This window comes from Gamsiella multidivaricata, assembly GCF_025024155.1.
Source record: "Gamsiella multidivaricata strain RSA 2152 chromosome Unknown BC939scaffold_70, whole genome shotgun sequence".
NCBI classification, from domain to species: domain Eukaryota; kingdom Fungi; phylum Mortierellomycota; class Mortierellomycetes; order Mortierellales; family Mortierellaceae; genus Gamsiella; species Gamsiella multidivaricata.
The window spans coordinates 34,901-56,460 of NW_026251778.1; the positions used below are offsets into that span (position 1 = coordinate 34,901).

Sequence of the window (21,560 nt, forward strand, 5' to 3'; positions counted from 1 at the left end):
TCAGCGGGAGCTTTTTTTTTTTTTTTTTTTTTTTTTTTATATGGGGGTATGGGAAAAGCAACGAAGAAAAGTTGTAGATGTAGTAAAGCGATAGAGGAGAAAGAAGGCTTTCAAAGGGAGGCTGGAGAGGCTAGGGTGTGTTCAGGAGAGTGGAGGGGGAGGGGGCGGTGGTGGTGGGAGGTGATTTTGGATAGTATATTACCTTGTGGAATGGACGATGGACGATGGGCAATGGAGAGTGAACGATGGAAATGGGCAATGGACAATGAGAATGGTTTGGGTGCAGATGTAGAGACAAGAGTGTAAATGTGAGTGCAAGGTTCCCCCCGCTCTTATGAGCAATAATGCGCTGCAGCAATCTTATTCTTATTCGCGGTGTCTGTCGTCCTGCCTGCCTGTGGCTCAGCAGGTGATCTCATTACATTTTTGTTCCGGTAAACAGTCCCTCGATATACACCAACCAGACCGTTACTTTTTTTGCTTAGTGCACGCCCTGAAGCTGTTTCGCGTCTCTGCATCCGTTCGCTTCACATTCCCCTCCCTTTCTCTCTGTCTCAACATCGCCCTACCTAGCCATGGCTACTGTAAGACTCAGTCGCAACAACGCTCTACCTTCAGCCACCACGCTGTTCCCCGACGACCTCACGCCGAAACCTCACGCTCTCACCTTGTTCCTGATACCCTTAGCAACCACCGACCCCGGAAGAGCTGGCCGCTCACAGGAAGCGCCAGCAAGAGTTTGAGGAGGCCGTCAGTAAAATCCAAAGCATGGTAATGCCAAATCGATTACTCCAGATATATAAAATACCTTTGAGCCACTTAATTCTACCCACAGCTTGTACTCACGAATATCCTTTCTCCTTCTCTCTCAACAGGTCGACAGCGTCCGCTACAATCCCATGAAGGTTCAGAAGATCACAGTCCGGGGCACTGCCAAGACCCGCGAATCATTCATGCATCGCATCCTCCAACCCGTCTTCGAGGCTCGGTCCCTGCACGAGGTCATGGGCCTGAGTCGACAGGCCGCCCGCAGGATGGAGCGGTTTGGGATCTTTGACGACATCAAGGTACAATTGGATAGCCCCAGCGATCCTTGGCTGCACGATCGTAAAGATCGGGTCGATCTTGGCATTTGGGTCAAGGAGGGAAGCCGTTTTCAGATCAGAACAGGAACCGAGGCCGGAAACGCGGAAGCCAGCATGGTAATGAATGCAATTTGGATTTGAACCTCTTCTTGGAGTTCGTCCGGAGGCTGTATACATTGGCTAACACGGGCTTTTTATGAATCTCAATCGTGGCCTTCTATTTTTTTTTTTTGTATAGTATGGTGCCATGACTGTCAAGAACCTGTTTGGTGGCGCTGAGACCTTGAACACAAGCATGGCATTTGGAACACGCACGTCGTCTGCTTTTCAGGTAAGTGTTCTTCGATCTGATACTGAACCGCCATACGCGCAGGAATTAAGGATGCGTACTGTCCGAATCTTGTCCAATAACTAACCGTACTTTATATTTCTATTTGACAGTTCGCACTTGCAACTCCTATTCTCGCGGATCCCGACAAGAATTTGTCGTTCAATCTTTTCAGCCAATCCAGGAACAATACCCAGTGGAGCTCATACGAAGAGGACCTGAGGGGAGGCTCCTTGAAGTACAGCGTACGTTCGGTCAACTAGGCATGGCAGCAAAAAATCATTTGTACGCCACGAAGGAGCCACTTATCTTACCTTTGCAATCGTCTTTTTAATCGCGATGTAGACACTCTCTCCTCTCGGCTACCACGAATTTGCATACGAGGGTCACTGGAGAGAAGTCTGCCGCCCCTCGGAGAAGGCATCTCTTAGGTAAAGGCTATCTACATCTTCTCAAAACAACAAAACCTTCAACGACTCCAATTCACTTATCGCGTCGCATCTCTCATTACCAAACATTATAGTATTCGCGAACAGTGCGGCCACAGCTTGAAGTCAGCCTTGACTCACATGTGGATCCACGATATGAGGGACGAGCCTCTCATGCCCTCGACTGGCCATTTTGTACGCGTCATTCAGGAATACGCTGGATTGGGCGGAGATGTCAACCACTTGCGTCAGGAGGTTGAGGCACAGATAGCTCGTTCCAACGACGCCGGATATGTAAGGCATCCAAGCAAACGGGCAAACAGCCTCTCGGCATTATAGCTGGAAATGAACTATTCAACTCATTGCTTGGATTTTTTTTTCTTTCTTTCTTTCTTCTGGATCATAAATGTATAGATCGTCTCTGCGACAGTCAAGTCTGGATACCTGCATTCGCTAAACGGCAAGAAGTCCAAGATCTCGGATCGCTTCTTCCTTGGAGGACCCATGTCCGTCCGCGGCTTCAAATCCAATGGTCTTGGCCCTCGCGAAGGAGGTACTATGTTTTCCTCATTATAACCTACTTTGCGTCATGAACTGAGTCGAACAACCACCACACTAATTCACGACCCTTTATTAATTCTAATCGATGCTCCTCCTTATTTTTCAGAGGATTCTCTGGGAGGTGACGCCTACATGTCCGCCGGTCTCAGTTTATTGACACCCTTCCCCGGTCTCGCCAGCCGTGATTCCTTCAAGGCCCATTTCTTTGCTAATGCCGGTACCTTGGTTGGCATCGAGCCTGGCCAGTCTGCGCTGAAGACTGTTGAGGATTTGACCAAGGCCCCCAGTGTCTCTGTTGGAGCCGGTATTGTCTACCGCCATCCTCAGGTCCGCATCGAGCTCAACTTTGCACTGCCCCTGATGGCGACCAAGACCGATGCTATCTCAAGAGGATGGCAGTTGGGTCTGGGTATCAGCTTCCTGTGAGCTCTTCAAGTAGTGTCCTCTTTGAAAAGAAAGAGGGAAAGATGAATGCGTCTACAAACATAAAGTAAAAATAGAGAAACATGAGTGTGAAAATGCCCCCATTGCATACACTATCTAAACCGCGCAATCCAATGCTGCCAATGCTTGCTGTCTGACCATTTGGCCGTGTTTATTTGCGAAGAACAGCAACTACGTGATAGGGTTATATGCGATGAGTTCTCGGACTTCTGTCAGCTCCCTCTCCAGCCCAGACATGCTTTCATGAAGCGTGTTCATCTCCTGCTTCGCGATCGAGAGTTGTTGTTGCATTTTTAGAAAATCCGCTGCGACCTCGAATCCGTTATCGACCACACCTTCCTCGCGCTGACTTTTTTCTGTTGAGGCCTTGAACCGTTCCAGCTTCTCTAAACTTGATGGTGGAGCCGCGTTCTCCTTGATATCGCCTAGAAGTATGAAGAGGTTTCTGTCATTAGGAAGAGCTGGCGAAGTATGTTCCTTAGGACGGACGAGCTCAGCCGGATATGTTTTTTTTATGTACCGTCGCCTAATATGTTGGTGCCTTCTGGCTGTGAAAGAGAGATGGAGGCGGCGCGCAGAGTCGAGAGGTCGCCTAGAATATTTTTTAGACTCGGAAGTGGAACCGGTGTAGGCATTGTCTCAAGTGTGATGTCGTCCTGCTGATGGTGGAAATGATGAATGAAGAAAAGCTCTTTGGGCGATTCTCATAATTTTATTTACATGCGTACGACCGGGTTAGTCTCCTCCGCGCAGATACTGTTTCTTGTGTTCAGCGGCGCTGACCATGTTCTTCTGGGACCAGATGCCGATCTTGTGTTTCCTATTCAACACGAACGACCCAACTGATGTCAGTAACTTGGATTAAGCAAACAGAGAACCCAATGGCCGCCTTGGAATATAAAAGTGCACACTTACTTTGCATTGGCTTCGACCTTCTCGAATTCCTGCAGCATCCCGCCATACTCTGACCCTGCCTGACGATAAATCTGTCCATACCCAACCTTCAGCATTTCCACGCTCACATTCTTCTTTGGCAGGAACGGCAACAATCGTGGATACCATGCCATTGAGACCTAGAACCAACAACGAAAATAATAATAATAATAATAATAATGATAATAATAACAATAGTAATAACGAGAGGTCAGTCAAGCCTTCCATCGCTGATGCCAAATCCCGGGCGATCCAAATTGATGACTTACAACACGTTCGTATCGGTCCTTGCTAAAGGGTTTCACAACCACTGTCTTGCCCAACAACTCCTTCCGAAGCCATTCCAGTGATTCATGTGAGAACGGCTGAGCTGGCATGCCGAAGTGCGCTCCCTAATTTTCAAACAGATTGCAGATCGTAGTGGTGTTCAGGATCCAATTTGATCCGATTCAATGGGAAAACACGCTCAGCATTCATACCTCGGGTGCATCGACACCAGCGATACGGATATGAAGTGTCTGGTTCTTCAGCTCTATCCCCATAAATATCAGTTCTCAGTCAGATTGGCAGTAATATTCGCGGAATTAAAGGATGTCTTACATCGCATTCAACAGCCCTTACCTTTACTATTCTTGGGCACATGTCTCAACCATCCCCAACCAGCCCAGACTCCTCCTGGAGTATGATAGAACCTGAAATTATCCGAGTCTCCAACACTGGTAACCTTTCCCTTGAGGATCCTCTTTCCTTGCAGCGTATTCGGTGTCAAATAAGCGGACGAAGGAATTCGTCGAAGTCGTCTCCTGTAAAAAAAGCCCATTGCTGTAACAAGTCCAAAGACAGTCGACGTAATAATATATGGCTCGGCAGCGGCTGGAATAGCGGGCAGTTTACTTGACAAAAACGAAGTTGAGCTTGCAGCGGTTGTAGCCATCGCTTCGACATTATGGGTCATTTCATCGAGGGATGTCTTTGTTGATTGAAGCAGTGCCTTGGCATCCTGTCCTGCATGCTCCAGGGTGTCCTGAACTGATGAAGACATAGATGATGCCGTCGGGACAGACGTGTCCTTGTTCCCATTGGATGAGCTTGAGCTGAAAGGCCAGACCATAGTCGAAGTAGTAGGAATGGGTAGGCTTATGCAGGTTTGTGATGCACAAGGTCAACACGCGTGCCTGAGCTCTCAGAAAGGAAATACCCCCACACACATTGGGGCAGTCCCTCCCATTCGTTGCTGGGGCAACACTTTGCACTTTGGTGGTGCTCATCTCAGAAAGGGGGTTATTTGAGAGGACCCTGCATCATAACAATCTCTTCGTCGCCATAGGTAATCGATCAGCTCGACTTCATCTAACCGGTTTATTCGTACCAGCGGCGCTCTATGCTGAACTTGTCGTTGCGCTGTATATGTCTATCGGCACTATGAACTCATGCCTTGGCCATGATAGGCTGCTCTTCAGGAATGGTCTTCTTCAGAAACGTCAGCAAGTCACCGAGTTCCTCATCGCATGCACTATGGCCCATGTTAGGGTATGTATGGAAGTCAACACTGTACTTGTGCTTCTTCAAGAACTCGACGGACTGCTCGCCAAACTCGTACCTGACCATCTAATCATGTCGAGACAATATGTTTGTTCAATAAAATAAATATCTGTGCCATAATCGCTTCTCTTTCCCAGTGAAGACATTGTTAGGCCAAAAGTCAGCAAAGCGCATCTTTAAAAGGTGGTTTACCTGATCAACTGTACCGTGGCCCCAAAAGATAGGCGTCTTGCGGTTCGCATCCGCTACCATGCTTGCGATCTTTGTGTGCAATGGCAAGTATCCACTCAAGGACACAATACCTGCGAATTTGTACTCAGATGTCAGTGCTGTCAGGAGTCCGAGCACACAGCCTTGCGAGAAACCTCCGATCACAATTCGATTCGCAGGGATACCGGCGACCTCCACCTGCTCACGTACCAGTCGCATCACTGAATCGCGTGGAAAGGAGCAAAAGACATGGTGAGCTCACCGAGGACATGGTCCGTCCATGTAATCCGCCAATATGCAATGGCACAGTTACCTTGTTGACGTGAGTGGATGAGACCTTTTTCGTCCTGTTGGTGGCTAATAGACGAGATGGATATAATATCGTACCAGGCAGGTGTCAACATGCCCCCGTTAATGGTTATGGGGAGCGCTGGAGCGTTGGGGAATATAAACTTGACATGTGGCAAATAGGCACCTAGCTATAGAGTAAAGAGACGAATAAAGGCCGTTAGCGACATCAGTATCAAGCACATTCTCATGGTCCCTTGGTCCAAGATTAAACATTGATTTCCACTAACCATCTCTCCTACAGGTGCCCTATATTAAAAAAATGGAGAAAAGATGGGTCAGGTACAACATTAACAAGCTCTTGGAGTAACTTTTGCCGACGACCAAACTACACTTGCCATCCAGCTCCGGAATCGCCGAATCCATGCAAGAAGATCACTGTCGCGGTGTGTTTGGCGGTCGGCTCATGCACCACTGCTGTTAGCTTTGGGGACTCTGAGGACATGGTGTCCGCTGTAGAATTGTGTTATGATGAGAAGGAATGAAGAGGTTTATGATGAATCAACCGCTCGGAACCGCTGAGGATGAGAGTGTTGACACGTGCTAATCTCTAAGCTCCTCTTGTCATCAGAATCACTCGATGGCAAGCGAGATCTGCATCCTTATGGCAGTAGCGGTTTTTACCAGGGGCATAGGCGGACGAGGACAAGGTCGCTTGCAGCGATTCGGTTGAGACACGTCGTGTCTCAGTTTGGAGAGTACTGCTAGGGTCAGACGCGTGTTGACGCGTCAACAGCCATTGGACGCGGGACCGCACAGGCGAGCCTAGGGAGTCAAACGCGTTCATGTACGAGTACGCGAGGTAGCACACGAGGACGGGTAGAACCACCCAGAGCACCAAGAATCTCGAGGTGGATCTCGGCGGCATGTTTGTGTATCAAACTTTTTTTTTTTTGGGTCTTTGGGTCTCGGCAATAGGGATTTGATTAGTTAAGCTGAGGTGAAGCGTGAGTGGCGGACGAACGAGTGGATAATAAAGCACCTTTGCCCGGTGAAAGAAGGACATAGTTCAATTGGACAAATTAATTGAATACAGCATGGAAGGCCGAGAACGCATGCACGCACGTATCTTCTTTTTCTTCGTCCGAAATAGTCAGAGTGTTCTTATGCGCTAGGCCCATGGTGTAGTAGCCCATCTTTGGTGCGTTGAACTAATTACTTGGACTCAATTGGCTAGTTTCGTCCCCCCCAGAAAAGACCCCAAGAGTTCCTCCATTCCCTCTCCATGCCTCATTCCAGACTTTTTTTTTTGGTTCTATTTCTAGTCAAGGGTCCCTTCTTTTCTTTCTTTTCCTTCTCTTTTCTTTCTTCCGAATACTTTACCTTTCAATCTTTCCTCTCCTCTTCTCCCCCACCGAAAGAATACCCACTCGTCCTCAACCATGGAGCAACTCACACCCATCCTTATGAACTTCCTCGAGGAGTATGGCCGTCCTCATGTCCAGGAAAAGGTCACAGAGGAGCTCGACGAGACCAAGGTCGACCTCAAGAGGGATCTCCCCAACACCATCGTCGAACACGTCCAGAGCTCTGAGATCAACCCCCTGATCGGCCAGATCATCGAGTCCATGGGAGATAAGTTCCTCGACCGCGTCAAATCCGTCACGAACGCCACCATCGAGACCGCGTCCGAGGGCATGGATCTGCTCCTCACCAACGGCGTCATGAACATTACCAAGGGTGTCCTCACCAAGTCGTCTGAAGAGGGTTCAGATGGATTCAACCTCGATTTCCTGAAGAGCGGTAAGGAAGGAATGGTTCAGACCACCATGGCTGCATCCCACCCTGTCATTAAGCAGGTCAGCGACAATATGGGCCGTAAAATCAGGTATGGAGAAAACATCCTTCTTGCAAATCCAATGACATGCCTTCGGATTCCCACGTCTTTTTTTTTTTTTTTTTTTTTTTTACATTGTTGAGCCCAAGAATCAGAAATAGCGAAAGCTAACAGGCAAGTCTTCTTCTCCTTGTTGCGATTTGCATAAAACACTTGTAGCTCACACTTCCCAGCCGCCATTGGTGGTGCTATCCAAGAAATGATTGACGAGCACGGTGGTATGGGCGGCGCTCTGGGTCTGGCCGCAGGACTGTTGACAAAGTTCATGGGCGATGATGGGCCAGGCGAGGTCGCCGTCGAGGGCGGTGGATCCGATAGGGATGTCGAGGCCGTCGGTGGCCATACCGGATCTATCCAGAGGATGCTGCAGAAGTTCTTGGCTCCCAAGATTCTCCTCATGATCCAGCCTTATCTGCAAAGGTTCGAGGCCAAGATGGTAACGTCACGTTTGTCTTTTTGTCTTCATCACATCACCCATGGAGTCCATCATCGAAAGAACTATGGTTGACTGATCGATATTCTTTCACTTCTATTCCCCTCTTTCCCTCTTTGCCATTCATTATCGTGTGTGTGTTCGATTTGATACAGAGCACGTCTCTGGAAGGAGAATTGCGCAACAAGGTGTTCTCGGTCGACTACATCAAGTCGAAGGTCATGAGCATGTTGACTGGCGGCGGCGATGGCGAAGGTGGCGGCTCTGGTTTTAGCAACATCCTCGGCGCATTTTTGAACAAGGGACACAACGGCAGCGAGGGTGGCAAGAGCGGGGGACAGGGAGATCCCATGGATATGATAGGCAACCTTGCTAGCCAGTTCTTCAAGAACCGCGGAAATTAGAATCTGGCGCCCATTGTGAATAATATTGTGTATATAGGAAATAAAACCGTTTCAACTGAACTACGATTCTTTGTTCTTTATTCGTGTAAGTGATCCGGTAGTGTTTTTTATTTATCGCTTGCGACGCGTCTTCCTCGTTGTCGCATGCAGCACCAGACAAAGAAACATGGTATCAGCATCAGAGAGCCAATAAACCCCAACGTGCTAGGAAGACCATATAAGACCAAAGTTGGTTGCGTCGTATTTGTTAAATAGTGGTTAGTTCCACTGGAGATCTGCGTGGGCAGACTTGCGTCACTTTTAATAATGGGCCATGTCCAGGCAGATCGAGGTGCTGTTGTTGTCATGGCAGGTTGGGGTGCTATAAACAGTGTGGAAATGGACGCGGGAGTCGTTGGACTCGGCAGCGGTATCAGCTCGGACGAAGTTGGCAGGAGGAACAGGAAAATCATTGGTGAGATATGCTGTGATCGAGGAGTGTAAGCGCGAGCGGGATAAGCGCATCGTTGTAATGATCGGTGGATATATCACATTCGAAAGCGGAAAAGCCGTGTTGGTGTCTCCACAAAGACCAGTTGCATACCCCAGCTTTTTGGGATGCACAATGGTGGTGGTTGGGACGAATTCCTTTGTCGGCGCTAAGAGGAAAAGCGACAGACGGGAGAGAGGGAGAGAGAAGGGAAGGCCGACCTGAACGTCTGAACTTCCCTAGGAGACACTGGCGTGTGTTATAGATTCGTGCTCCCATGTCCCAGTATGCGTAGAAACACACTCGACTTGCCAAATGGGGACGTCTCAATAAAATGAGAATTACACGCACGTTATTTCGCTTCCTGTGGTCAAAGTCATCTTGTTCATCACTCTGCGTCGTGTCTCGCGCCATCAACTTACTCTACTCAGCCCTTCTTTGCAACTCCATCATCCCCAGACCACTCTATACAGACGCATCTACAATGGGCGCATGGACAGTACTTCAGGAGAGGTACTACAACAATGGCTACAGATGAAAAAAGGATCACATCAGCTTCAAGCGATGATATTAACACAGAACACTTTCTTGATGCGTCTTTTTCTAGGCAAGCAATGCTTCTCGATCCAGGTATGACTGCAGCAACTTCAGCACCCAGCCGACTTACAGGATGCAGCCTGTCAACAGACAGCACTTGTGTTATTATCGTTTTGGTCGGGACAGCACAATATCCTAACCGCAACCTATCCATGGATCTTTATTTTTGCTTGGCGTCAATCGATTAGCCATTAGGGATTGGGTCTTGCTCCCTATCATGGTGGTTATGATTCTCGTCGGTGTCGTCCGTCACCAGGTCACCGTCCTCTTGAACGGCGCCCCCAGAAAAGCAGATCTCAAGTCTGCTCGCGAAACGTAATGTCAACACGCTATTTCCTTTCAGCAATCAAAGAAACCGCCCAGGCAGGACTAACACTAGCTCTGATGATCTCTTCCCCTGTTATTCACATTACATATCTTGCTGTCTGCAGTAAAGGCCTTCAAAGAGGCGGGATCCTCAGGGCGCATGGAAGCCATCTTCCGGAACACGCCTTCGAGGCCCGTAAGGCTTACTTAACGGATGCCTTTGAGAAAGGCACGTATCTGAAGGAACCCAAGGCAGGAAGCAAACCCAAGGGCAATGTGATGCAGGATCCCGCCTATGTTGAGACGATGATGGACGGCATGAAGAAGAACATGATGAACATTGTTCCCCAGACCGTCATCATGGGCTGGATCAACTTCTTCTTTTCTGGATTTGTTCTCAGTAAGTCCATCATGACCTCCCGCCCCCCGATCATGTTGTCTGGAAGACAAGGAGGCCACAAAGACGTTTTTTTCTTTTAAAGGACATATTCTTTTTATTCACACTATTGTTATTTCCTCTCTCTTTTCTTCTTTTTTCCTGTGTAGTCAAGCTGCCGTTCCCTTTGACTATCCGCTTCAAGAGCATGTTGCAGCGCGGAATCGAGACGCAGGATATGGATGTGACCTGGGTCTCGTCGCTCTCGTGGTACTTCCTGAATTTGTTTGGTCTCCAGAGCGTGTTTACTCTGATCCTGGGCAGTGGCCATGGTAAGATCTCGCATTCACGAGTGTCAGATATACGATGCAGCTTTTTTCCTCCTTTTTGTTTGCTCCATGTTCTAACCAATGTTTCCCACCTTTCTTTCGTATTATATTAGCTGCCGATGCTATGCGTGATATGCAAGCCATGTCCACGATGGGTATGGGTCCCGCTTCAGGACCTCAGATGGGTCCCACAGGTCAACCCCAGGACATGCACAAGGTCTTTTTGAGCGAGAAGGAAAACATTGAGCTGACAGAGCACGAATGGGGTTTGGATAATGTCGAGACTCGTTTGTTGGTCAAGTATGGCAAGCTGCCTCGCTCGATCTTGTTGGATCAGAAGAAAGCAAAGGCTGCTGGGGCTATTATGTCGTCGTCGTCGGCCGCATCTTCTTCGTCAACACCGTCAGCGGCCATCGCTGCTGCTGCTGTTGCTGCGGGAAAGAAGAAGGGAAGGAGACAGAACTGAGGATTGTCGGAAGCAATGGAATGATGTGGCGGCAGTTGGAGTTGGAGAAGGGCGCGCATATCGTAGGGACATAGATTTTTTTATGCTGAAATACAAAATTACAGGGTCGATAAGAGACATCATTGGCCATTTACTTTCTGGACAAAGTACGATTGGAACGACTCGTGCAAAAGAAGACAGTTTGGTCTTTGTAGAAAACTTCCCGAGACCCACGCCGATCACGACCTTGATGCCGTCTTCTCTCTTGGCGCCAATTGATCCTCCAACCAGCTTGAGAAGACGGTTGGCAACCTGATTGTACTCCTCGCCTCACGCCCTTCTTGCGTCCCACTTGTGTTTCTTGAGGATCATGTTTCTGTTATAGAATGAATCGAAGTGTGCCTCCACATCCTTGAGCCTGTCAACGTAATCTTTGATGCTTGATCCAGAGCCGCATAGGGGGGACAAGTTACTCTCGATACTGCTGATAGATGTCGAGCCGTAGATTGCTTTGTCCTTCCTTTGTTCCATCCAGTGTCAGTGTTTTAGTGTGGGCTGATACATCGCCTTCTGCTTGACAGCGAGGTTGGAAAACTTGAGAGCCTTTATCTCTCCAGATGGTTCCTTGATGGCAATGTTCGTCCCTGTTCCTTTGTCCAGCTTGGGTCTCTCACGATGGGGCAACAGGACACTCGCTCCTATCACGAATGCTTGCCCTAAATCCAGATATAAAGTCTTGATCTGCTCGGGCCCAAAGATCCTAGACGTCCTGCTTAGTCTTCACTACATTCCTGATCTCGGCCAAGAAATAATCCGTGCCGCCGAAAGTAGAAATGATGCGAGGAGGTAGCTTGGCCTCAGGAAGTCATCTGTACTTGACCGCATTGAGTTCGTTCAGCTTGAATGCTGACAGCTGGAGCCGAAACCTATCCGTCCAAAGTGAACCGCGTAGAGCATAGCCACTTTCCTTGTAAAAGCTGAGTTCGAAGTTGTCGTCTTGAATGGCTCCAATATGCTGTCTCGTTTTGTTCAAAGGCATTACAAATGTCCTCATCTTGTAAGCTTTGAGCGTTTTCTGTTGCTCTGGTGTATATTCTCCAATGTCGATGATCAGCTTGGTGATAAGATGTCTAGGAATCTTTTCCGAGAGCCAATACGAGGAAATCAGGCTTGATCATGTCGTGTCGTGTAATCCCATGAGCTCAAGCGACCACACTCCCAAAAGAGCGACGCATTCACTCTGTGCCTTTTTTTCGGCATCGACAAAGACCCGGTCACCAAATACCACTCCATGTCCACTGTTTCTTTGTGAACTCCGTACCCTTTATGCCGATACTCTTTGTCAACCCAATAGATCACTCCAGCCGTCATTGTTCTGGATCCAGAGGCTGCGAATGACGTTAGTGCAGCTTGAGAGACCCAGTCTTTGTCGTCCTGGGTAGTTGGAAAGCAGCGTGATAAATGTATTGCATCAACTGCTGCACTGTACTTGTTTCCGTCGGCAAAGGCCATGGTGAATCTAAAGCAGCCCTTTGCCCACGCGCTTGTATATTGTGTCTTTATAAGAATCATGTAGAATAGAGCTACACACTCCGCTTTTTACCAACGTAATGGCCATGGGAATTATTTGCAAGCCGTGTGGCGATGCATTCTAAGGTCCGCAGTATATTTTCGACGCCAACAACAACAAACTACACCGACGAAAACATGGGTGGGGGTATAGGACTACTTGTCTAGCTTTAATCTAGTCCTGCCTTGCTCTACCAAGAATTGATCTCCTTTAGCATCTCCTCCTGGTTCCTCCGCTGCTCCTCCTTCTGCTCCTCAGTCGCATACAGATTCAACGTCCCGAACCACAGTTTAATGAAATCCCCATACATTCCCGCTTTTTCCTTCGCAAACCCAAATCGGATATACCCATGCAACGCAGCCTTCTGAAAAAACGTCGTCGAGAACCACACCCTCCTGAATCCTTCGGCCTTCGCATACTTGACCAAATGCTCCATCAACATTCGACTGATCCCCAACCGACGATAGTTTATATCCACGGACAAGCGCCTCAGCTCTGCGTCGCCCTTATCCGCGGCCTTGAACGTCTCCTCGCTTCCGCCCATTGCCAGATGCTTCCTCTTCAAATGCCCTTGATGCGCAAAGTTGTCGTCTAAAGCGATGCAACCTAAGACGAGCTGAGGGTGCGAATCCAAACAAGCGACCCAGAATGCCGATCGGTTCTTCTTGCCGCCAGTAGATTTCTGGGATTGATAATATCCCTGAATATCTGAAAGATCATCCTTGAAACAGCCCTCGATATACTCTGCAGTTCCCGCTAGGCACATCCGATAGATCCCCACGAACGTCGTTACTGCCACCACCACTGAGACCATGACCCAAACAATCAAAAGCGACGGTTTCACAAAGTGAAGGATGAGCGACTGCGCTGATTCGGGTTTTGTCAAGCTCTCCCAGAAGCTGCGCAAATCCTCTGCTGAAAGCCCGGCCATTGACGGCGAAGAGACCGAGGATTTGGAGTTCGCATAGGCAAAAAGGGCAAGCTCGATCAAGGAGGCGTAAATGACCGACTTTGTAAGGATCGAGAGAATCGTCTTCGGGTGGGTCGCCTGTTTCCGGAAGACGGGGGCGGTGACCACATCGAACCCCTGCAGTAGGATCTGGACCACTTGGTCGTTGTCCGCCTCTACGTATGGTCGGATTCGGATCGCACTCTTGTCGATTTCTTGCATTCTTTGGTGGTTGGGAAGCGAGTGGTGGACGGCGGGTGTGCGGGTGTGGTGGATAAGCGAAAAGGAAGAAGAGAAAGAAGAGAAGAGAGAAGAAATAAAAAAAATTATATATTTGTCGCCGGCATATTTTTCAGCCAGAACCCTTATGATGGAGGAAGTAGTTTTTAGTATTCAATTTGATCCAAAAATATATATAAACGTGAACACTAATCATCATCCTTCTCAACTCCATCTACCATCCTCATGCTCAACGCGAAACGTAAGACTGAACCAAGCAAGGGAGCTTTCTCCTCCAAGAAAGCGAAGTTAAAACGCCAATCCATCACACTGGACGAGAAAGTCTAGTTTATCGAGAGCGTCATATCCTACATTGGACGCGTAAACAACATTATCAAGAGTTCTACGGCTCATAGGATTAGGGGAGAGCGAGATACCATCCTAGCTAACAAGAACCGGCTGTCGCCCCGGTCTTCCAAGAAAATCATGCGCATTAAAGAGCGCCCATTTCTTGCCTTGGAAGAAGCACTTTATAAGTTGCAATTCTATCAAATGCTTTAAGCTTTCTCAAGAGCACAATCCTAACACTGGGTTTTGAAGACGTTGTTGTGACCGATGCTCGCCTTAAAGCAGCAGCTCTGCATCTATGGGGCGTCATGAAGGATTATTACAAGTAAGGAAAGGAGCCGCCTTCATCAGCCTTTTCAACCGGGTGGCTTCGTGGGTTCAAGAGACAGCAGCCGATCAATAAATTCACACAGCGCATGGCGAAAGTGGGTCCGTGGATCTAACAAAAGTTCAGCGCCAAATGGACGACATTCACAGGACACTTGCAGGGTTTGACCCCAACGACATTTACACATGCCACGAAACTAGCCTCTATCTCAAGATGCCCTCAAACAAACCACTTGACACTGGTCCAATTCGTGGCAAAAAAATCATTCGGACACCTCAAGTGTCGGTCTTGCTTTGCTGCAATTCCACCGGCTCTGACAAACGCAAGCTATCTGTGCTGTGTAAGTCGGGTGTAGCTGCATATTTTGCACATTCTGAGCAATGTTATCGCAAGGATTTATCCCATTGCATTTTGCTATTTTATAGCGAAGAACAAACCCAAGGGATTGAAGGAGGAGACGCTGAAAGAGATTGATGCCGATATGAAATACTCTGGATATATGACAAAAGTGCAATTCGACAAATGGCTTAGGGATCTCGATAAGGATATTCGACAGCAAGGTCGCAAGATAGCTCTGCTTATCGACGGCATACCAGGACGTGGTGGAGGCGAGGGCCACGGTCTCACCAATATCACCATCGTACATTTATCAGCAAAGACAACATCCGTTACTCAGCCTTTGGACGCCGGCATTATTCGATCTTTCAAGGTTAAATACGGTCAGGAGATGCTGAAGGTTATAACTCGTGCTCGCAAGGAAGCGAATAATCCAGATGCAACAGTTGCCAATGGAGTACTCTGGGCCTGTCTAGTCAAGGCATGGAAGGAGGTCAATTCTGGCTTTATCCGTAACTGCTTCGCCCGTGTCCCAACTATGCCTCCAGAACACAAGAACCGCCTACGTAAGCTTGGTGTCGTAACACTTAAGGATGAAGTAACACGCCTTCAACAGGAGCTCAAACGAAAATACGCGGACAACAAGGACACCGTCTCCAAGCAAAAGGACTTTTCTGTCCTCCATTACCTCATTATGTGCGACGGTGATGGACCTTCAGAGTCGGTTCAAGGAGCTGCGATGAGTGTCATAAACAGCGAAACATTCAAGCACCTTTTCAACCATTACCAGGAGAGCGGCTTTATTGAGAAGGATAAAATCGATGATGATGATGATGATTTAGGGGATGAATAGGTGGTTCCGCCGAAGCGGAAGGTGAGCAGAGTCTTTTTTACTCACCGTTCTCGCGACGTTACAAGGGTTGAAGAATACTCATCGTCTGATGCAAGCCCACAGAAAAAGAGGCCGTCTGACATGTAGGCTATCTGGCGGACCATCGATGAAGCAACGTCCATGTCCCGTGGACGCCGTGACCCCATATCTATCGAATATATGCGCGTGTACAGAAACAAGTTTAACTGCAGGCAACCAAGACGATCCGGGCCTTTATTATGATTAACGTTATTATGAATTAAAGCAACTAGTTTTTACGTTGAGGTAAAGAGTCGATAGAAGCAATGGAGAGAGTGGAGAGAGTGGAGAGAGTAACGAGTAGATAAAATAAAATGAAAAGTAAATGATGCATAGAAAGTAAAATATTCAGAGCGGAGAGTGCATCCCCAGCTTGGTGTTGAACTCGAGTTTTGCCAGCTTCTGTGCCCGAACACATTCCTTCATATCCCTGGCCTTGACCACTTCCTGCACTGGCAAAAACACCAATGGCCACAGGAACGCCAACACAAAGACCCACCACGACACACTCCGTACTGAAAACGGGCCGTGGAACAGTGAAATGATACAAAACACAAACTGCAGTGTCAAGCTAATTCGATAAAGAAGAAAACACGCGTTAGTATAAATCACGAACTTGACGTACATTTCGATAAACCATCGAGGGGGGAGGGGAGGGGGGATTTCTTCTGGTCATACTTCCTCAGAACTTACCTACTAACACAGGCGCCGATCCAGACCTTGTTCTTCCATGGCATGAATGACCGCATCGACAGTGTCCGGCTGATAAACGTACTCGACATCCAGATCATGTACCACACCCATATTACCATCGTAAAATTCTGTGCATACAACAGTGCCCATTGTTCGCTATCGGACCATTCCAACCAAGGCGTGTCAATTCCGAAGCTGTTGAACAGGAAATGGTACCCCTCCCGCCCATCATACACTTGTAGCGTGCTATCATGAAAGAAGACAATCAGAGACATTAGTTTGCTTGAAAACGAATACGCATAAGACATCATAGTTGACGTAGATAGCGAGACATGTCACATACAAGAGAAAGACGAACACACACATCCCGATGGGGAGGATAAATCGCGCCAGAAAGTAAAAGATGAACCGCGGAAGATCTCTGAGAGGAGATGTATTCTTGCCTAAAAATCGCGAGAGAGAGAGAGAGAGAGAGAAGAAGAAGAAGCTGAGCGTAAGAAACATGGTCTGATAATAACGAAGAGGCACGCAATGGTCTACGATGACTATGGAACAAGGTACAGCACTTACTCGGCATCATGGTCATGGTGTCCGGTTCGTGCGGCGAAAAAAAGAACGAAAGGATCAAAAGTGGCACGATAATCCACATCAACCACAGGATTTGATAGCCAGTCATCGCAGGCGGCAACAGGAAGCAGTACGAGACAAGGAGAAGCAACGAGATCGACATGAAGGACGCGATCATAAAGATAACACCCTACGCGATGAAAAGATTAAGAACGGAGTCAGCTTTCAATAGGCCACGACTCATTGTAGGTAACTCCACAGCAAACGCATACCTGGCGCTGTGAGTTCAGTAGACGACGCGCCTCCCTGACAACCTGTGTCAGGGCATATAAGCTGGTTTCGCTATGCATCGTCAAACCGCAGGGCAGGCTGTTGATCTTGGCCCCAAGTGAGAACGCAGATCGTGATTCTGGACTCGATCCCATCCTTATAGGCTCCATTCCGACGCTGATATCCGCCTGCGATAATATTAAAATGATTAAATAGGAATAGGAATAGGTTGTTAAAGTTACATCCCTTAAAAGAAGCGTTTAAAGCCGAAAGACTCGGTTTCTTCATCTTACCTTGGCAAACGCCGCGATATTATCAATGTTGAGCGAACTGCCAATACAACAGACGACCTCGCCATAATCCTGAAAGATCTTGATCATCTCTGTAGCTGCCTCGGCCCCACATTCAGCGAACAGTGACACATGGAGTGGAATGTCATCCACACTCTCGAGGTGAGGTCGGATATTCTCAATCCCTCGTGGCAGCTGCGCCTTGATATCATACGATTCCAAGTACCCTGTGCTCGCTCCAAAGGGGTCAGATGCAGAGGACAGCAAGATACAGCTGTTCCAGTCTGTCTCTAGCCCAAGACGGTCTGCAAAGGCCTTGCTCTCGCGTTCGCTCGCCGGTGAAAAGTACACAAAGCGGATTCCTGCCAATCCCAGATCCTCGATAAAGTCGCACACATTCTAACAAGATTAGCAGCAAAAAACGTCAGTATTTTCTCGCTCGAAACAAAGGGAGTCAAGTTCGCCTCGCGGCTTAAAAAAATGTGCTCAGAGAACATACTGTTTTGGGCTGGTGTGCAAGAGTCGCCATTCCAAGAAAGATCTGACCCTGCACAGCTTCCTCGTAAAACCCCTGCGTGTTAACAGGCGCCACAGGAACCAGGTCATCCATATTTTCCTCTCCCGACAGTTCCATCTCGCGCAGTTTTCGCCATCTCTGCAGTGGGCCGGTTTCTGTCTTCGTTCCAGATACACCAGAGTCATCAATAGAAGATCCGTAGTGATACGCACCATCATCTCCCGTATCGCTGACACCACCAACTTCAATTACGATGTTGACGGGATCTGGTAAGCTGCTGATGTCAATCCTTGGACTCTCAGCTAGGGGTTCAGGATCCGTGCTAGTTGTTTTAGTCGCCTCCACCACCTCCTCTTTCTCATCCCGAGCTTGGTTTGGCGAGTATTCGTTGTTGGAAGATTGTTTCTCGTCCTGCTTCTCCTCGGCCTCAGGCAGCTCTCGCACAGGTAAGGTGATGAATTCAGAGGTCGAGGGATCAAATTCTGCCGCTTTACGTCTCTGATCGATCGCAATGGGTCGGTAAGCATATGCCACGCATTGCAGATCATTCACTACAGCCGTCTGGTAAAAGTCCGAGATTTTCTTGAGCATCTAGTATTATACAGGCACATAAGCATAAGTTAATCGGTTATACCATAGAATACCAAATGCTAAATGCGAAGGGTACGTCAAGCGGAGCCCTACTGTCTCGTTGAGCTCCTGAAGATCGGCTCCGTTCCAGTACTCAGTGCAGCACTCGACCACGCACTCGACATGTCCATCTGTCTGAACCATATAGCTGTCGCTGGTCTCTTCATGGTATATGGTGCTAAGCATCGTCGGTATCTCGTACGTCGACAGCTTGCCAAAGGTCATCGGTGGCATCGGCAAATACGGATGGAAGCACATGATCTCCTTTTGAAGCGTGAACGGGTAAAGGGCCTCCTTCGTAAACCCAATCTCCTTGCCTAGTCGACACAGACATGTCTGCTGAGCTGCTCTCGTGCGACAGTGGTAGTGCAGCGTATTGCATTTTCGATGCGGTTCCCTCCTCCGGGGGGCCGAGAGCGTTCCGCAGTTCGTGTTTAAGAGCTGGTTGAGTCCGATGGGCTTGAGCGACTGAATGTAGGTTTCCCAATCCTTGTCCTCAAAACGTAATCCATTGGGCGAGAAGTTGTCCTCCAACACATCCAGAACAGCCGTATCCTCATCCTCTGTCGCCACAAAAAGCTGCTCCATTGCAGGAAAGGCTGTAGCGATCGTTCCTTCCTTATCGATGCTACAGATGACAGTGATTCCGCCAAGACTCTCCACGAGATTGGTGCTCCGAGTCAGACCATCATCGAAGTCTGAACCACTGTGGTCCCACCGCGTTAACAAGCGCCAGAACCGCTTCCAGACCTCATTAAATTCGATGTTGACATTCTTGGTTGGTGGGGGCGCTTCGACGTCGAACTCATCCACGTCCTTTTCGTCCTCGTACTCTGTCTTTGAGATCTGAAGAGTATTGAATAGGACCAGGATGGCCGCGTTCGTGTATGCCTTAGAGATCTGAAGTAATGTCGGTAGTGAGAGAGGAAGCAACGGCAACGCAGCATATACTGGGAGGGCCAGGAGCTGCTCGAATCCATTGGAGGCATGCTCCAGCTGCAGAACTTCTTTTAGTATGAATCGCAGGAGGTTGATTGCAAAGGCCAGGAGCGCAATACCCAACAGGACTTTACAAAAGATGATTTGATTGACGACGAGGAGCTGCTTCAGGATCAAACTCTTTGGTCGGGGCGTTGGGTCGAGGGCCGTGTGCAAAATACGTTCCAGCGGTGTCTCCAGAACCTCAAACGTATAGCGTCCCTGGAGTTCATTGTGAATCCTCTGCAGTGCTTCTGAAGGCGATGGTCCGAACAACGATGGTTGAAAAATCTCCTTCCGTCTAAGAAAAAACTCTCTGACGTGAGGAGATGTTCCATGCCGTCCATGATCCTGATCCTGGTGAGGTGAATGCGAGTGATGATTATAATGGTGGATATTGAGGTGAGAGCTCCGTGAATTGAGTGGCGAGTTGGGGTGTTCGATCCTGTGCCGTGAGAGCATACAAAGTACTCTGCAGGGAGCTTTATCGCCATATACCATCTCGATCAAGTCGCCTTTGACGATCAGGTTGCTCGGTATTGTCCTGACGATGCCTGAACGGATCACACGCACTGTGCTCACCGATGGGATTGATGGGATTTTGAGTTCCTGGTGAGGAGGATTGGACACAATGTTGAAACATAGATCAGTAAGGGAACAAAATGTCTGTAACACTTTCACGAAGCGACCACGTTGGTCGTGGCTATTACCTGACCCGCCTGCAGTCGGATAGTCTCTAGTTCCAAGATTACGCCCTTCACACGGTCCTTGACTTCTCTACCTCGCAATTGAAGATCACGTTGGTTGATGTATGCGTTCCAGACAAAGATCGCCGCCAAGATCGCCACTTCGACAATGGTTCCGATCAGCCGTGATTGGCGTGGTGAAGAGTTGAGTATGCCGTAGATGTAAAAGGCTAGCAGGCAAAGCATGGCCACGACTGTCGCAATCGGAGGGAATGAAGTGATATACTTGATGAAGTCTACAGGGTGGGATGAATAGCCAGTAGAGAACACAAAGGGGCGGTCAGTGTCAAAATATTCGGCGTAGGCTCGCACAGACCATCCAATTGCTTAATTGTCTTACGCTGCATGCTGGTCGTCCGGGTGCTGTACTGGCTCAGCACCTCCGTGGCAACATCAACGAGTTTGCTGTAGAATAACAGAATAGAGCCGCAGAGTACAGAAATATTACGTTAAATGACGAGAGTTCAATTGCTCAGAACAGTGTTGAATCCAGAGTATAGAAACATACGTGATTGCCTCATCCGTCGTCAGCCCGGAAAAAGATCCTTCTGGCTCCATGGCCACGGTGATTTCTCGAACCCCCCTCTCCAGATCATCGTCCTCCGATTGTCGATGTACTTGCGTAGAGGAGCGACTGGGTAGTTCGTCAAAGAGAATTGGTTCGTTAGAGTCCTGGTTGATGATCCTTCTTCTGGAGCCTTGATTTCGGACGAGGCTTCCTACAGTCTCTGAGTTTGCCAGTTCTGAGGCCAGGCTACAGAGGTCCTTGGAGGATGAGGATTTTGTATGCCCCGGAGAATCGAGTCTTGAAAGTGGAATGGGATCTCTGTGTTGTACGGCTTCAGGCGTGTGCTCGTGGGAGGTGTTCTGGGACAGATGACTGAATGATTCCATCTGAATCCGATGAGGGGGCGAGGAGTTGTCGTGTAGGGTATGTTCCTGTTCTTGCTGAGGTTCCTGCGGTCGCCCCTGTAGGTGCTCCGACAGAGAGAGTTTGGGGTCCATGTCAGCCTCTTGTTTCCATTGGGTGTTGGAAGGATGCGAATGTGTGGTATAAAAGTGTCAGGAAGTATGAAGAAATATGTGTGTGACCTCAGGAGCTGTCATAGAAGAGCAATTGGGCCAAGCATGAGC

At 48.5% G+C, this 21,560-nt stretch overlaps 9 protein-coding genes across 9 annotated transcripts; 3 read left to right on the top strand and 6 right to left on the bottom strand.

Moving 5' to 3' along the window:
• Positions 1-899: 899 nt before the first annotated feature.
• BC939DRAFT_480132 (surface antigen-domain-containing protein) lies at positions 900-2,828 on the top strand (the record flags this gene model as incomplete). Its single annotated transcript, XM_051558912.1, has 7 exons — positions 900-1,202; positions 1,324-1,416; positions 1,527-1,658; positions 1,759-1,844; positions 1,937-2,135; positions 2,256-2,394; positions 2,509-2,828. 7 exons carry the CDS (start codon positions 900-902, stop codon positions 2,826-2,828), a joined length of 1,272 nt encoding a protein of 423 aa, XP_051408663.1.
• A 929-nt stretch (positions 2,829-3,757) lies between these two features.
• On the bottom strand, positions 3,758-4,713 carry BC939DRAFT_401166 (uncharacterized protein; the record flags this gene model as incomplete). The annotated part of the gene is made up of 4 exons (XM_051552592.1): positions 3,758-3,919; positions 4,049-4,171; positions 4,259-4,311; positions 4,401-4,713. 4 exons carry the CDS (start codon positions 4,711-4,713, stop codon positions 3,758-3,760), a joined length of 651 nt encoding a protein of 216 aa, XP_051408664.1.
• A 494-nt stretch (positions 4,714-5,207) lies between these two features.
• Positions 5,208-6,324, bottom strand: BC939DRAFT_401129 (Phospholipase/carboxylesterase; the record flags this gene model as incomplete). Its single annotated transcript, XM_051552589.1, has 4 exons — positions 5,208-5,387; positions 5,514-5,752; positions 5,845-6,010; positions 6,214-6,324. 4 exons carry the CDS (start codon positions 6,322-6,324, stop codon positions 5,208-5,210), a joined length of 696 nt encoding a protein of 231 aa, XP_051408665.1.
• Positions 6,325-6,916, bottom strand: BC939DRAFT_286422 (uncharacterized protein). Its single transcript, XM_051551250.1, has one exon. It carries the CDS (start codon positions 6,745-6,747, stop codon positions 6,430-6,432), a length of 318 nt encoding a protein of 105 aa, XP_051408666.1. The 5' UTR covers positions 6,748-6,916; the 3' UTR covers positions 6,325-6,429.
• A 195-nt stretch (positions 6,917-7,111) lies between these two features.
• On the top strand, positions 7,112-8,614 carry BC939DRAFT_462141 (uncharacterized protein). Its single transcript, XM_051557088.1, has 3 exons — positions 7,112-7,707; positions 7,876-8,152; positions 8,305-8,614. The coding sequence occupies exons 1-3, from the start codon at positions 7,262-7,264 to the stop codon at positions 8,551-8,553; spliced, it is 972 nt and encodes a 323-aa protein (XP_051408667.1). The 5' UTR covers positions 7,112-7,261; the 3' UTR covers positions 8,554-8,614.
• A 762-nt stretch (positions 8,615-9,376) lies between these two features.
• On the top strand, positions 9,377-11,400 carry BC939DRAFT_286506 (integral membrane protein DUF106-domain-containing protein). The gene is made up of 6 exons (XM_051551252.1): positions 9,377-9,535; positions 9,630-9,652; positions 9,808-9,934; positions 10,051-10,325; positions 10,472-10,633; positions 10,744-11,400. Exons 1-6 carry the CDS (start codon positions 9,507-9,509, stop codon positions 11,094-11,096), a joined length of 969 nt encoding a protein of 322 aa, XP_051408668.1. The 5' UTR covers positions 9,377-9,506; the 3' UTR covers positions 11,097-11,400.
• Positions 11,401-11,612: 212 nt separating this feature from the next.
• Positions 11,613-12,587, bottom strand: BC939DRAFT_506315 (uncharacterized protein; the record flags this gene model as incomplete). Its single annotated transcript, XM_051560773.1, has 3 exons — positions 11,613-11,835; positions 11,951-12,244; positions 12,397-12,587. The coding sequence occupies 3 exons, from the start codon at positions 12,585-12,587 to the stop codon at positions 11,613-11,615; spliced, it is 708 nt and encodes a 235-aa protein (XP_051408669.1).
• BC939DRAFT_462149 (uncharacterized protein) lies at positions 12,516-13,820 on the bottom strand. The gene is made up of 2 exons (XM_051557089.1): positions 12,642-13,820; positions 12,516-12,538 (listed from the first exon to the last, which is right to left on the bottom strand). Exon 1 carries the CDS (start codon positions 13,814-13,816, stop codon positions 12,836-12,838), a length of 981 nt encoding a protein of 326 aa, XP_051408670.1. The 5' UTR covers positions 13,817-13,820; the 3' UTR covers positions 12,516-12,538; positions 12,642-12,835.
• A 2,153-nt stretch (positions 13,821-15,973) lies between these two features.
• BC939DRAFT_427480 (uncharacterized protein) lies at positions 15,974-21,490 on the bottom strand. Its single transcript, XM_051553187.1, has 11 exons — positions 20,935-21,490; positions 20,767-20,831; positions 20,391-20,662; positions 18,757-20,289; positions 18,055-18,663; positions 17,559-17,954; positions 17,268-17,453; positions 16,999-17,185; positions 16,772-16,871; positions 16,429-16,674; positions 15,974-16,306 (listed from the first exon to the last, which is right to left on the bottom strand). Exons 1-11 carry the CDS (start codon positions 21,429-21,431, stop codon positions 16,084-16,086), a joined length of 4,314 nt encoding a protein of 1,437 aa, XP_051408671.1. The 5' UTR covers positions 21,432-21,490; the 3' UTR covers positions 15,974-16,083.
• Between the last annotated feature and the right edge of the window lie 70 nt (positions 21,491-21,560).